Source organism: Eucyclogobius newberryi, unplaced genomic scaffold, assembly GCF_026437365.1.
Source record: "Eucyclogobius newberryi isolate DKJ021-1_F unplaced genomic scaffold, fEucNew1.0.hap1 SCAF_20, whole genome shotgun sequence".
NCBI lineage: Eukaryota > Metazoa > Chordata > Actinopteri > Gobiiformes > Gobiidae > Eucyclogobius > Eucyclogobius newberryi.
In genome coordinates this window covers 11,551,140-11,564,105 of record NW_027315835.1, presented here as the reverse complement: position 1 = coordinate 11,564,105, position 12,966 = coordinate 11,551,140, and the positions used below count along the sequence as shown (strand labels likewise).

At 40.3% G+C, this 12,966-nt stretch overlaps 1 protein-coding gene and 1 pseudogene across 2 annotated transcripts; both read left to right on the top strand.

The window, feature by feature from the left end:
• The first annotated feature begins 113 nt into the window (after positions 1–113).
• LOC140369215 (peroxiredoxin-like 2A) lies at positions 114–1,989 on the top strand (annotated as a pseudogene).
• A 555-nt stretch (positions 1,990–2,544) lies between these two features.
• On the top strand, positions 2,545–12,085 carry LOC140369181 (PDZ domain-containing protein 7-like). 2 transcript variants are annotated; one of them, XM_072456451.1, is made up of 18 exons: positions 2,545–2,642; positions 3,205–3,300; positions 3,399–3,623; positions 3,795–3,932; positions 4,005–4,179; positions 5,142–5,318; positions 5,390–5,537; positions 6,892–6,952; positions 7,533–7,710; positions 8,228–8,409; positions 8,481–8,624; positions 8,998–9,101; positions 9,465–9,556; positions 9,812–9,903; positions 9,983–10,054; positions 10,656–11,240; positions 11,658–11,758; positions 11,873–12,085. In XM_072456451.1, exons 3-18 carry the CDS (start codon positions 3,461–3,463, stop codon positions 12,014–12,016), a joined length of 2,556 nt encoding a protein of 851 aa, XP_072312552.1. In that variant the 5' UTR covers positions 2,545–2,642; positions 3,205–3,300; positions 3,399–3,460; the 3' UTR covers positions 12,017–12,085. The 2 variants fall into 2 exon arrangements, with proteins under 2 accessions (XP_072312552.1, XP_072312553.1); XM_072456452.1 differs by lacking the exon at positions 2,545–2,642 and having other exon boundaries at positions 3,162–3,300.
• The last annotated feature ends 881 nt before the right edge of the window (positions 12,086–12,966 follow it).

Sequence of the window (12,966 nt, the reverse complement as noted above, 5' to 3'; positions counted from 1 at the left end):
CCGGTGACGCACGCACGTGATTGGCCGCAGCTGCGTCTATTACAATGGTTGAACTTTGCGCGCTTTCGACACAGTGGGCGTGTTCCATGGGCGCGTTCACGTGTAACTGGAGCACGCAGACTGTTGCAGAGGGGATCAATGGAGCTCGTGAGGGGAACCGAGCGAGCCGTGCGGAGGTCCGGGGCAGAGACGTCCCAACAAGCCGTGATGGGGCTCATCGTCAGCGCCTTGGCAACAGCGGCCGCGCTCCTCTCGAGGGCCATGAACTTTGTGACGGATCCGTTTCTGACGCCTGCACTGAAGGCGACTCTGGAGCATTTAGGAGAGGCCGAGCTCAAAACTCTGCAAGGAGGTGAGGTTTTACTACTGTGATTGTTAATGTATTCTATGATTGGATTTTTATGTCATTTAGATTTTATTACATTTGTTTGTCCGTGTTGATTGAGTTTAAAAAAAGTTGGTATCGCATAAAATGAACTAGCTAAAAATATTCAAGTGCCCCTTTTAGAAAATCTAGGACTATAACTATCCTATACTATATATATTCTATACTATAAGTGTTTAAATGCAGTGATCTTTATAAAGAATTGGCGGATCTATGGTCATCAGAAGTGGCAGAATCGATGAATTTTAATGATTGTTTAATTTATATATTTTTGTTTGTTCCAAATTTTCAGCACAATTCTTTTGCTTTCTGATTATTATTTTTTTGCTTTTCCACAACTGATATATAAAACGACTGCATTCCTCACTAATATTTCCCCCTTTGCCCCGTTTCCTCACAGAGAAAAAGGCTTTTAAAGCTAAATCCTTGTGGGAGAACACCGGAGCTGTGGTCATGGCTGTGCGGAGACCTGGATGATTTTTGTGCAGAGAGGTGACAGTTTATGGATATCGGTTTATTGTTATCAGTTCTGTGAATAGAAGCACTTCTGCCATGACTTGACAGAAAATATAAAACTGTTTAAAGCATGTTTAATTGTTCAAAATGTAACTAAAAGGTGAAAAAATGAACTTTCCCTGTATGTGAGATCATGTATCTAAAGACCATAGCAAAGAGGTCATACATTGCAATGATAAGGGTATGTTTTAATGGGCAATCATTTATATATTTTGTCTTGTAGGAGGCTACGGAGCTGTCCTCTCTGAAACCCGAGCTCGATGAGCTTGGGGTCCCTCTGTACGCCGTGGTGAAGGAGGACGTTGGCACCGAGGTCCAGACCTTCAGACCATTCTTCAAAGGGGACGTTTTCCTGGACGAAAAGGTCATTTAATGTGAACAGTTTACTCAATCGGTGAAGTCGACCGGACATTGTCAACGTTACAACACGGCTCTTTATCTAAACTTTGCTTCGAGTACACTTTGATAATCCGTGACTGATCCGTTTAGTTTCGCATGATGCTTTATAAGACTTGTTTGTTTCGTTCACAGAGGAGGTTTTATGGACCACGAGAGCGGAGGATGGGTCTGCTGGCGTTTCTCAGAGTTGGCGTTTGGATGAACGGCTTGAGGGCATTTGGAAAGGGCTTCTTGGGAAATGTTTTTGGGGAAGGATTTGTCCTGGGTGGAGTCTATGTTATTGGGAGAGGACAACAGGTAAACGTCCAATATAAATAGTAATACAGATGTTGGAACTTTTTGAATGAATCTGTTTTTTCTTCCAGGGAATACTGTTTGAACACAGAGAAATCGAGTTCGGAGATAAAGTCAACATTAAGGATGTCATTGAAGCCGTGAGAAGAATGCCTCATGAACTTCAGCCGATTGCTAACAAATAGACTTCTTTTTTGTGTGTAAATGCTGTTCTCTAAGTAAACTGGATCGTTGCAGAATAGTAGGACGTCTTGGGTGTGTTCATGATGGCCTGTTTTGAAACGTTGAAGACAAAAAAAATCAGGCTTGAGCTCTGACATCCAGTTCATGCTACGATTGTGTAAGATCCAAGACACTTTGAGACGGTGAACAATAAAACCTTTGTATTTGCTGAATGGCCTCTTTATGATTTCTTGAAAGGGAAATATTGACTTAAGACATATTACACAAGACTTGGACTCATTTAGAAGTGCTTTATACTTGGTCAATGAACTTTATTCTATTTTGGTAAGCAGATTTTTATATTTGCAGAGACTTTCAGGCTTTCATTATGTTTTCTATGTACTTACTGACTTGTGAAACGTTTCTCCTGTCAGCTAGATGGTGCTGTTTACTCTTTATCATAGTTATGGATGCATTATTGTACAACTTCTGATAAACGACATGGACAACACTAAAATGACTGTGAAGAAACATGTTCAATCATTTTATCGTTTGCCATGAGTTATTTTGTTGAGTTACTACTTTTTAACTGGTTTTGAAGAAATAATTGGCTTAAAACTGGCCAATTAAAAAGCCCTTATGGTCTATTGTTTCAGCCAATCGCGTGGCTCAAGGGCGGAGTTTTAAGTGACCGAGATGTGTCATGCGTCCAGTTACTCCACACAACATGGATCTGATGGATACACAATGAGCCTGCATTTTCTCCACTATGTCAAAAACTTTGGGTTGACATAAGACTTTCCCCTTGAACTATATATGTGTAGTTTTTGTGCCGTAAGTTCTTGTGAAATGCCTCGCGGTTTTGTTGTGGAGCCTAAAATGTTCAGTAAGTAAACTTGACTCTGTCTGTTCATAGAAAGTCTCGCAGTCTAAGGCCAAATATTGTTTTGTGTAGATAAAATTTGAATATAATATATATTTGAAATATATTATTATATATCATATTATTTAAAATTTACATTTGGCCTTATTGTTTTTTGTTGTTGTGGTGTTACTTTTTAGGTCTATATTGTCCAAAAATAGCCTGCATGAATAAGAATCAACAATAATTCACTGCTGTTTAGCCTCACCAAGCAAATTGTTGAAGGTCAATTATTTCGACTTCGAAGTTGTTTTTGTGACGTACATTTGGTGCCGCTGTCCGTGGTGCTGAAGGGTGTGAGTCCAGTGTTTGAATAACACTGCCCAGGGGTTAAGATAAGCGACGTTACAATGGAAAGAAAACAAATATGTGACTAATCTGGGTCAAGTGTGAGACGGCTCAGCCAATATAAGCATTAAACCTATTTTTAACTTCCCTCAGTGCTGTGTGTTGACTCAAGTGTCATGTGACAAGACAAAGCAACAGGTATTCTGTGTTTTCACTTTACACATGTGTCTGTGCTGAGGTCTGTACAGCTAAGAGAGATGCAACATGGACAGGAATGGACCAAAGAGAGTCTGCAGGAAGAGTCAGCTGCCATGCCACAGAACACACAGCAACTGTGAGTTTCTATTTGTGTGTCTATTGTCTCTATTTCTATGTATATTCACTGTACCCCTCACTATTAATACAATCATGTCATCCATCCTGCCTCCACAGCCTGCTCCTCCAGGAGCTGAGCCCCTGCTGCAGTGTGAGTGAAAGGGGAGCACACTGCTTCCATGGCTCACTCAGAGCCGTCCCGCAGGGAGAAGACGTGTGGGACCACTCAAGGGTCCCACACTGCTACACGCAACCTTCTCCGAAAGAAGGAACAGCGCCGTCGAGGAATCCGATCCTGCTCACCCATGGGCCGGGTCATCCTCATCAACTCTCCTGTGGATGGTAGGGGCTGCAGCGCCTGCACAAGCACATGCATTATCATGAGTATATGATACACCGCTTTTCACCAGCGTATTTTCTGTTCTTGTATGTCACGTGTGTCTTAAGACACCTGAGATTTATACATGAAACAAATACATTTTTAAAAAAGTAAGTAAATATTGTGCCATCCAGGTGGAGATGACAGTGAAGACCTCCACACAATCACAGTGGACAAGAGTTTGGATGGCAGACTTGGCTTTAGTGTCAGAGGAGGATCTGAACATGGGCTCAGCATCTTTGTCAGTAAAGTGGAGGATGATAGTACAGCGGGTACGATGCATAAATATATACAATTATGTTTTGTTAGCCAGCTAAAGCTAAAGATGCTGAATATTCTCACAGAGGAGGCAGGTCTGTGTGTTGGGGACAAACTGGTGGAGGTGAATGGGATCAGCCTGGAGAGCATCACCATGGGCAGTGCTGTTAAAGTCCTGACTGGAAGCAACAGGCTGAGGATGGTGCTGAGGCGAGTCGGGAAGGTCCCCGGCATCCGCTACTCCAAGGAGAAGACCACATGGTACAATACAAACATTAGACATTCATTCAGTGTTTTACAATGTAATGATACAACTAGGTTTGCGAATAACAATAATTTTAGTGGTCAACTAGTCAAACGATTATATCTATTGTACATTGAGACTTTTAAATATATTATCAATACAATAAATTATGGGTGAAGGCTTCTAGATAGAGAATATGTGTATTATTGTTTAAAATAAGATAAGATATTCCTTTATTGTCCCACATGGGGAAATTTCATTGGTGCAATGCAGGTAGATACAGAGATAGATACAGAAGAACAGATCACTTATAGGAAGTCTGAAAAACACTTTCAGTAGAAGATCTCCTATAAATAAATAAAAACTCCCATAGACAAATAAATAAATAAATACATAAATACCATTGCATGTGATCACGACAGTAATTGCACATGAATATGTGTCACGACAGCACATAGATTGCACATGAATTGCACATGAATTCCAACAGCAATTGCACATATGACAGAGTTGCACATCAGTATTAGGTTAGGTCAGTATTGCGAGTGTTCAGTACTAACAGTTTTTGTTATAAAATCAGATATTGTTTATTCTTTTTTGACATTTTATTCTAATAATACCACTGTCTTTGTTATAAAAAGGTTATTTAACGTCTGTTTTAGAGTCAGTATAGTCCAAATAACGATTACAATTATCTAAAAACAACTGCGATTGACTAGTCACGTAGACGTTACATGTGCAGGTGATAGGAAGGAGGTGCCGACTCGATGTAGACTTTGTGTGGTCCTGTTCGAGTCCTGGATTACTCTAGGTATTTTCTAGGTTTAGTCACATAAGCCACACAAAATATGTTTAGCATGTTGAGTTTCACCTGGACCCCATCGCTATTAGACTTTATAGGTATAGAACGTTGTGAAGTCATGTGAAACCCAGTAATCCTTCACTGTGTATGATATTATAAACGTTGTCTTTTATGCAGGGTGGATTTGATACACAGACGGATGGTAGTGGAGGAGAGCGGGAAGACCCCTTCCGAGGCCAGCTCTGGAAGTGGACTCCGAAGAATTGTGCACCTTTACACCACTTCTGACGACTACTGCCTGGGATTTAACATCCGGGGAGGCAAGGAGTTTGGGCTGGGCATCTATGTCTCCAAGTAGGTTCCTCTGTCGTTCTGCGTCTTATGGTTTCGCTGTGAAACTTCACCTGTTTGCATCAACACCTCAGACTGGATCCTGGTGGTCTCGCTGAACAGAACGGCATCAAAATGGGGGACCAGATTCTTGACGCCAACGGGATCAGCTTCGAGGACATTAGTCACAGCAGCGCAGTGGAAGTGCTGAAGAGCCACACGCACGTTATGCTCACGATCAAGGTGAGGACGCTGTTTTTCAAATGTTTATTGTCCCGCGTATTCTTCAACCGGGAGTTTCTTATTTAGGAGGTTTTGACCAGAATTAAATCGTTTGAGTCGTGCGCATGGAGATAATACTGAATATGCTGGCAGAAAGAATGAGGGGGGAAAAGAGAGTAAGATAAGAGCTAATATTTTTGTACTATTTTTATATTTGAGACAATAAATTATGAGATGTAATTACCTTTGGCTGCTGTTTTGTTCAAATCGTCTTTGCATTACTTCAGGAAACGTGCACTTTGTCTTCTCTTTGTGTGTTGAAACATGTTCAAAAGTTATTTACATCACATACCAAGTGTTTATGCTTTATTCATTTACCTTTGTTCAACCCTGTTTTCAACACCAGTCTGCGTCTGGGAATGAAACCTGGCACCTTTCTGCTGAACAGACATGAAGTCAGTTGGTGTAAGAGGAATCAAACGATGGAGCTAAATTGACATCATTGTTCCTGTCATCGTCCGGAGGAGCAGAGAGACTTAGACAGCGACGTTTCATGTCTTCAATGGACAAAACCCACGCGCTTTGTCTGCCGTTAATCGACCTCATCTAAAGCGCTCATTGACTCGCATTCGGTTTCACTGTTGTCTATAGTCTGTGGATTTACTTTATGTTGGTGCACAGTGGGGACCGTTTAACTAACATCCACCACACATTTGACTGTTGATCGTTGCTTTAATGTCGCACGGGCCGTCTCTCCTTTCACAGTGCGTCCTTGTTTGTGCGCGCTTACTAGAAAGCGTGTCATTCTGTTACATCGATAATGATCTAATTCAATTCCAGTCGCCGCGTTTCAACATTTTCTGCAAATTTGCCTAATTAAATAGACAGTCGGTTGAACTATTCGTGCTTAAGTAATTACAAAAGTAGTGTTGGTGTATAATGGGCATATCCACACTTGTACGTAGCCGGCGCGACAGGTGGTACGCAGTTGTGATATTCCTCGCTCACTTTACTTGTCGGAGGTTGGGTTTCGCGCTGTGAAAAATAGCCAGGCCGTGTGCATTATTCACCAGGCGCTCGGGATCGGGTGCTGAGCGAAGCGCGGGGCGGCCGTTTGTTCAAGTTTAGTTTGAGGCTCTTGCACAATGGGCTGTGGGAACCGGAACGCCGACTAGGGTTAGAAAGCAGTACAACTATCAAAGGTTACTTGAAAGTGAAGGGGAGATTGTAGTTTAGGTTGAGGAAGTAGAATGCGCTGTGGTTTTGAGCGCTATCAGTGGTTCTAGGGTTACACTTTATCAAATATAGTGATCCCATAAAAGTTTCAAGCTCTCTACTGTATCTTATTTGCATATCCGCGATCATATCTTTGCAGGAGGCTGGACGGTATCCTGCCTATAAGGAGATGGTGGCGGAATACAGATGGCTCAATAAATGTATGTTGACTTTGGATGTTTTCAAATGATATAATCTGATGGTATTACGACGGTATTGAGAATTGAAGTTTATATTTCCATGTCAATTATTTGGTATTTTCATAAGAAATATTCAAAACAAAACTCCCCAGATGTTGAAATTAGTAAAAAATGTATATTATATGATGTAGTTCTATTTAGTCAATTATTCTGTCCATGGTTCGTTATATTATTTGGATTTTAAGGTTTTATATGGACCACAGCAGGAAGGAGACGGCACGGACTGAGTTTACTGAAGTTTTGGGAGTGACTGGACTAGAGTTACTAGTACTTAGATGTTAATATTTGTGAGTGCTGCACCCCGTTTATTTGATTAATCGATGTACAGGGAATGTCTTTAGTGGACTACAGCTCTATAGCTCTACTTAATCATCTGCCCTTAACGCAGTAATAAAGCGATTAAAGTAGTATTCTTACTTTTCATACACATATAACATACTGTATGTCTATATGTACTTCACAAACACTCCATAATGGGATTCATTTCATATTACATAATGTAATGTAATCTTTTGTTGTTGTTGTAATATTCTGTACTCAGTGGCCAACGGTACCCAGAGCTCTTCGTCCCAGGGCTCAGACTCGACCTCCTCTGCCTCTTCGCTCTCCTCGGGGACTCCGGTCAGCTCTCTGAGCGGCCTGTCTCAGGTCATGTTCCCTCCATGTCTGCCGTTTGGCTCTGACATGGAGGACGTCTGCATCGCCACTGAAGACCAGAGGTGGGAAACATCATTGTGCTGTAGGGTTTGGTAACATCAGTATTTCATTAGAAGTTTATTCTGATTATAAGATGTAGCATTATAGAAACTATCCATTATTATTGTTGAATCACTGTTATCAAAAAAACAACTTATTTCATGATGTCCTTAAAACAAAATGCTAAAACATGTGTGAGCTGAGGCCATGGAAAACACAGGGCAGTGCAAATACCTCACTGTACTCTATCAAGATTGCTTTATTTTTCTCCAAGAAAATGTGTTTTTGATACATGTACATCATACAAAATTACACATACCAACCACACACACATAAAATATGAAATAATATGTTTAAAGCAAGACGCAAAACTCCATAAACAATCAAGACACAAAAGAAAACACTTCCAGGTAATCTTCTAAACAGGTTTAAGTGATATTGCTGGATTTTTTTATGTTTTACTCACACACTTGATTAGTTAATACCTCATTTAAGTACATCTGGAATTGTAAAAAAAATGATTATTATTAATTGGCCCAGGTCTGAACCGGAGCACGCTGACACGACTCGCAGTTTGGGACCCACGACTCTCCTCAAAGACACCGCCATCCGAGGAAATGACGACAAAAAGAAGAAAGAATCGCCCAAAACCGCGATGCTCCTGGCTCTCAGTAAACCCAGCCGGCCCATCACCAGGTCCCAGAGCCAAGTCACTGTAGCAGGTAACGATGCTACAAATGAATCTCACGCAGAGAAAGAAGAAAGTGACATTTGGTTTTGTATTTTTCCTCAGAGATTACACAGAAGAAGGACAAAAAACAGAAAGGAAAGGACCCAGAGGAGAAGAGCACCCTGCAGCGGTCGAAAACCTTTGTAAATTTGCTGTTCAAAGGTGGACGTAAGGGGCGCTCCAAGTCTAGTGATAGGGCTGGCAAAGGTAAATAACACAGTGTTTTTTCATTTTTAATTTTATTTAAAAAGGCAAGACAATTTAGGAAAAAATAATAATAAATAATACAGTTTATTGACATTAATTTGAGCATTATTTTACAGGACGGACTGCAAACTACAATTGTCAATTTAATTATTTTTTCTATACAGCTTAAGACTTTCTGATTGTTGCAGTTCTGATTTATATATTGTCATTTTACATGATTTATAGGCCATTTTGATGAGATTGCTTTAAAAACAAACACAGATTGGAGTTTAATAAATGTATTTACACTGACAGAAACTGAGCGCAAATGTAAATGCTGACAGTATATTCATATGAAACATTATATTTTTTTTATTATTGTTTCTTTAACCAGATGGAAAACAGCCAAATACAGAGATGCTGGGAGTGGTGGAAGGCATGGCCCGAAGGCTTCTGACGGACGAAGAGGTGGCTGTGGTGATGAAGACCTGCCGCAGGGTGAGAAGAATGATCTAGAAATGAATGAAATACTATTATTGTACAAAAAATATGAATGTACATTGTTCAAACAAGAGGATGGAAGACAGCAAAGAATCCTATTTTAGAATTGCATGTAAAACTGTCAAAATGAGAGGTTTTCTGTAGAAATGCCCTTTACCAGGAATTTTGACCTATACATAGAATATTTAGTCTATTTAGATATTTTATAAAGTTTGAAAAGACAGTTGACAGTTGAGTTCTGACCGCTGATAAAGTTAAAATACTACCAACTGCAATGTCATTAAAATCAGATTACAAGGATGTTTTAGGTATGTTTTATTTTTATAATTTCAATGTTGTTTTGCAATTGTTTGTCTGTAGTACATAGCAGAGCAGTCAGTAGAAACCTTCATACGCCACCTACTGGGCGTTCTGGACAGACCTGAAAAGCTGCTGCTGCTGAGAGAAGCCAGGTAAGACAACAAAAGTAACAAAACTAACATATATTTTCTCTCTCTTATAAATGAATGCAAATATGTAAACACTTAATTCACCATGTCGTAATCCATTCTGCTGTCGTTTAATGTGTAAACTGTGGTGTTACATCAGAAATCACAAGGAGATTAGGGATTTCTCGGGATAATCACATTAAATTCAATGTTACACAGAGTCTAATAAAAAGGCTTGGCACAGTAAATAACTGAATGCATTTCCTTGTGTTCTTTCAGGATGCTGCTTTCCCCGTCTGACCTCACTTTATTCAACAACATGGTGGCCCCAGTTGAAGCTGAGGCCTATGACATCCTCAAGTATCGCTCCAGTGAGTATTATTATAGTTCTGAACACAACTAAAATGTATTTAATATATAATGTTGATGCTAAATTGTTTCGTGTTTTAGTCCGAACGCCTCCACTTCGCTCGCCCAACACTGGCCGGACCCCCAAACGGCACCTCATCACACCCATCCCAGGTCTGTTCCTGACATTGCGTTGCCTTGAGTGAGCCATAGTAGGGCATTAAACTAGTCTATCTTGAATTCATTCGACCACATGTATTTTTAGTGCTCAAAAACACTTCTTAAATATATATTCTTACTGTGCGGGATCGCCTCTCCACAGATTTGACCTGTAACTTGGCCTTGTGAGGTCGCCTGCCTGTCTCCATAATGATGGATAAGTTTAATATTAAACTGTGGAATAGTCAGGCAAAGTAATAACGTTCACTTTTGTGCAGAAAACATACATAGTGCACCTTTAATAACAGTAACTATCGTGACTAAGGCTCTGTCATTCTAACCCAAAGTTTGTGTCACTTTACAAATACACACCTTTGTTTGAGTTCATTGATTCACAGAGCACCGTTTGAACCTTTGTATAGCAGATTCTGAAATGTGATATGCTGTTGGAGATTTTAAAGGTCCTTTATTATGCTACACTGACACAGCTTTAACCATGCTGTAAGGTTTCCTCATCAAAAACATACAAAACTGTAGTAGAGTGGCTTTATAGCTTAGTACTTTCACTTCTGAATGTTTTTTCACCTCAGTTCCTAATCACACTTTGTGCACGCAGACTACAGAGGAGGCTTTGAGCTGCACCACTCTGAGGAGGTGGAGAAGGAGAGCCACCTGCTGGAGCAGCTGGAGAAGCTCAGCCTGACTGCTCCTCGCTGGCCCAGACCCCACACGTCCAGTGCCTTCTCTCCTCTGTTGGACATTCCTGTGGACGGGTATCACTCTGAATCCAGGGTCCTGAAACCACCCTCCAGTCCCATGGTCCCCAACTGGCTCCTGGCCCGCACTGAGGACTCCCGCCCCCCCATGAGGACTGACATAGGGACCATCCGCTCGGTTCATTTTGACGAAGTTTCACTGCATTCAAGGTCAGATGAAAGCTGCACGACCTCTGAGAGAGGGAGGTCCCCCTTCAGGAACGGACACTCGAAAGGGAAAAAGGAAAAGCAAGTTTTGTTTACGCTTCAAAGTGCCTCAAACAGGAGCCGGCCTCTGCTGTCCCAAGTGTTCAGCCCGAGTTTGGAACAGAAACAGAGTCGAAATGTTAACGGACATTTATCTGAGAATGGACTCAATGGGACTGAGCCTGAACAGAAGTACGAGCTCAAGACGGTCAGCATCTCCAAGACCAAACAATCTCTAGGTAAAGATCTATGTAGTACTGAAGTGCAGTATTTGTGGTACTCAGTGTGGGGAAGTAAGTGAATACATTTACCAAAAATACATATTCAAAGTACAAATGTTTGACTCTGTCATTTGGTTGTGTTCAGAATACAGTTGCTTTCCTCACATCAGAAGAAAACATCACGTATTTGACCACAAAATTCAGGCTTCGCACTTGACTAAATTAGTGAGAATAGTAGAAAACACAGCTCTTATAGTGAGTGTGTGAGAGATCTTTTCTAATCTGTTATGAAAATTTTCTTATCTTTATAAATAAATGCTTAACAAACGGTGAAGGAGAAACAAAAAGCCATTTTAATCCTCTGCCCTGCTTTTACACTGTAATAAAATGCATATAATATAATACGCCTCTTTGTATAATGTGTTTTTCCTGTAGGTATCAGTATATCCGGTGGAATGGAATCAAAGGTTCAGCCAATTATAAAGATAGAGAAGATTTTTCCTGGCGGAGCAGCTTCGACCAGTGGAGCGCTAAAGGTAACGATTATTATCATTCAGAAATACTCTCTTACTCCTGTCAATCATATATTACATCTATATTTTGACTTTTACTGAATCTATGTGGATTATACTTGATGTTCTTGTCCTCAGGCTGGATTTGAGCTGGTGTCAGTAGACGGAGTATCTTTACAGGGAGTCACTCATCAACACGCTGTGGATATTATCCGAAAAGCCTTCAGCAACAAGGCCAAAGACCCCATGGTTTTTGTCGTCAAAGTCCCGCAAAATCCCTAAGAGGATTTAGTGCTGCACTCGACCAAAGCCACAGACACAAGATGTTAAAGTTTGTCACAATATAATGTTAACAGGAGTGGTTAGAGAGAGAAGCTCAGAGTGAGGAAGAATACTGTAACTTAAATATATTACTCGAGTAGAAGTGATCCAAAGAACTACTCCAGGCACAGCAAAATAAGTATTGGAGAAGCCACTACTCAAGTACAGTTTTATGTTATTGTATCAGTAAACAAAACAGTAAAAAAATAAAAAATACATGACACATTTTTACAAATTTAGATGAATTATTATTATTAGTATATTCATTTTTATGTTCAAAAGAGGTGCATAAAATACATCACCGAGCTTTGGTCCCTGAGGAATTACCAAATTTGACTGATGTGAGATGTACCATCACTTCAAAATAATACTTGAGTACAAAGAACCAGTATTGTGTGATAAAAGTACTTGAAGTACATGAAGTATTCAAAAAACATGACTGAAGTAAGTGTGTCCCTGATTACTACCCACATCTAAATGTCAAACAGGAATATTTCTCTAAAGCGGGGAAGTCTTTTGTAAATATCCTGTTTTTTTCTAATGAATGGACAATGATGCCAGTGTTAAAATGAAGGATAATAAACAAAAAGCATCAAGCCAATACACTGTGGAGGAGTGGATGTCCTCGTTCTCTTGAATTATTAAACAATTGCAGGCTGATGAGCTGCAAATTGAAACCAGACTGCCCTTAAACGTCTGTGGTCATAAAATCATCACCTGACACCACGATGAAAATGTAACTTGTACATACACGTGTTTCCTGTAGAGGGCAGACAAGAGCCTTCTAGTCACAGGACAGTGTCTTATATGTTTTCAATGTTTTTAGGACCACAAACCATAGGAATCGTGCTATAGGGCATTTGGAAATTATGAATATGTGCAGTACCTGTGTAAATATATATGTTTCTCTC

Coding starts and splice junctions, on each gene's coding strand:
- LOC140369181 (XM_072456451.1), top strand. CDS start 3,461: ATGGCTCACTCAGAGCCGTCCCGCAGGGAGAAGACGTGTGGGACCACT. Junction 7,711..8,227: donor ATCGCCACTGAAGACCAGAG/GTGGGAAACATC, acceptor TAATTGGCCCAG/GTCTGAACCGGAGCACGCTG. Junction 9,904..9,982: donor CATCCTCAAGTATCGCTCCA/GTGAGTATTATT, acceptor TTCGTGTTTTAG/TCCGAACGCCTCCACTTCGC.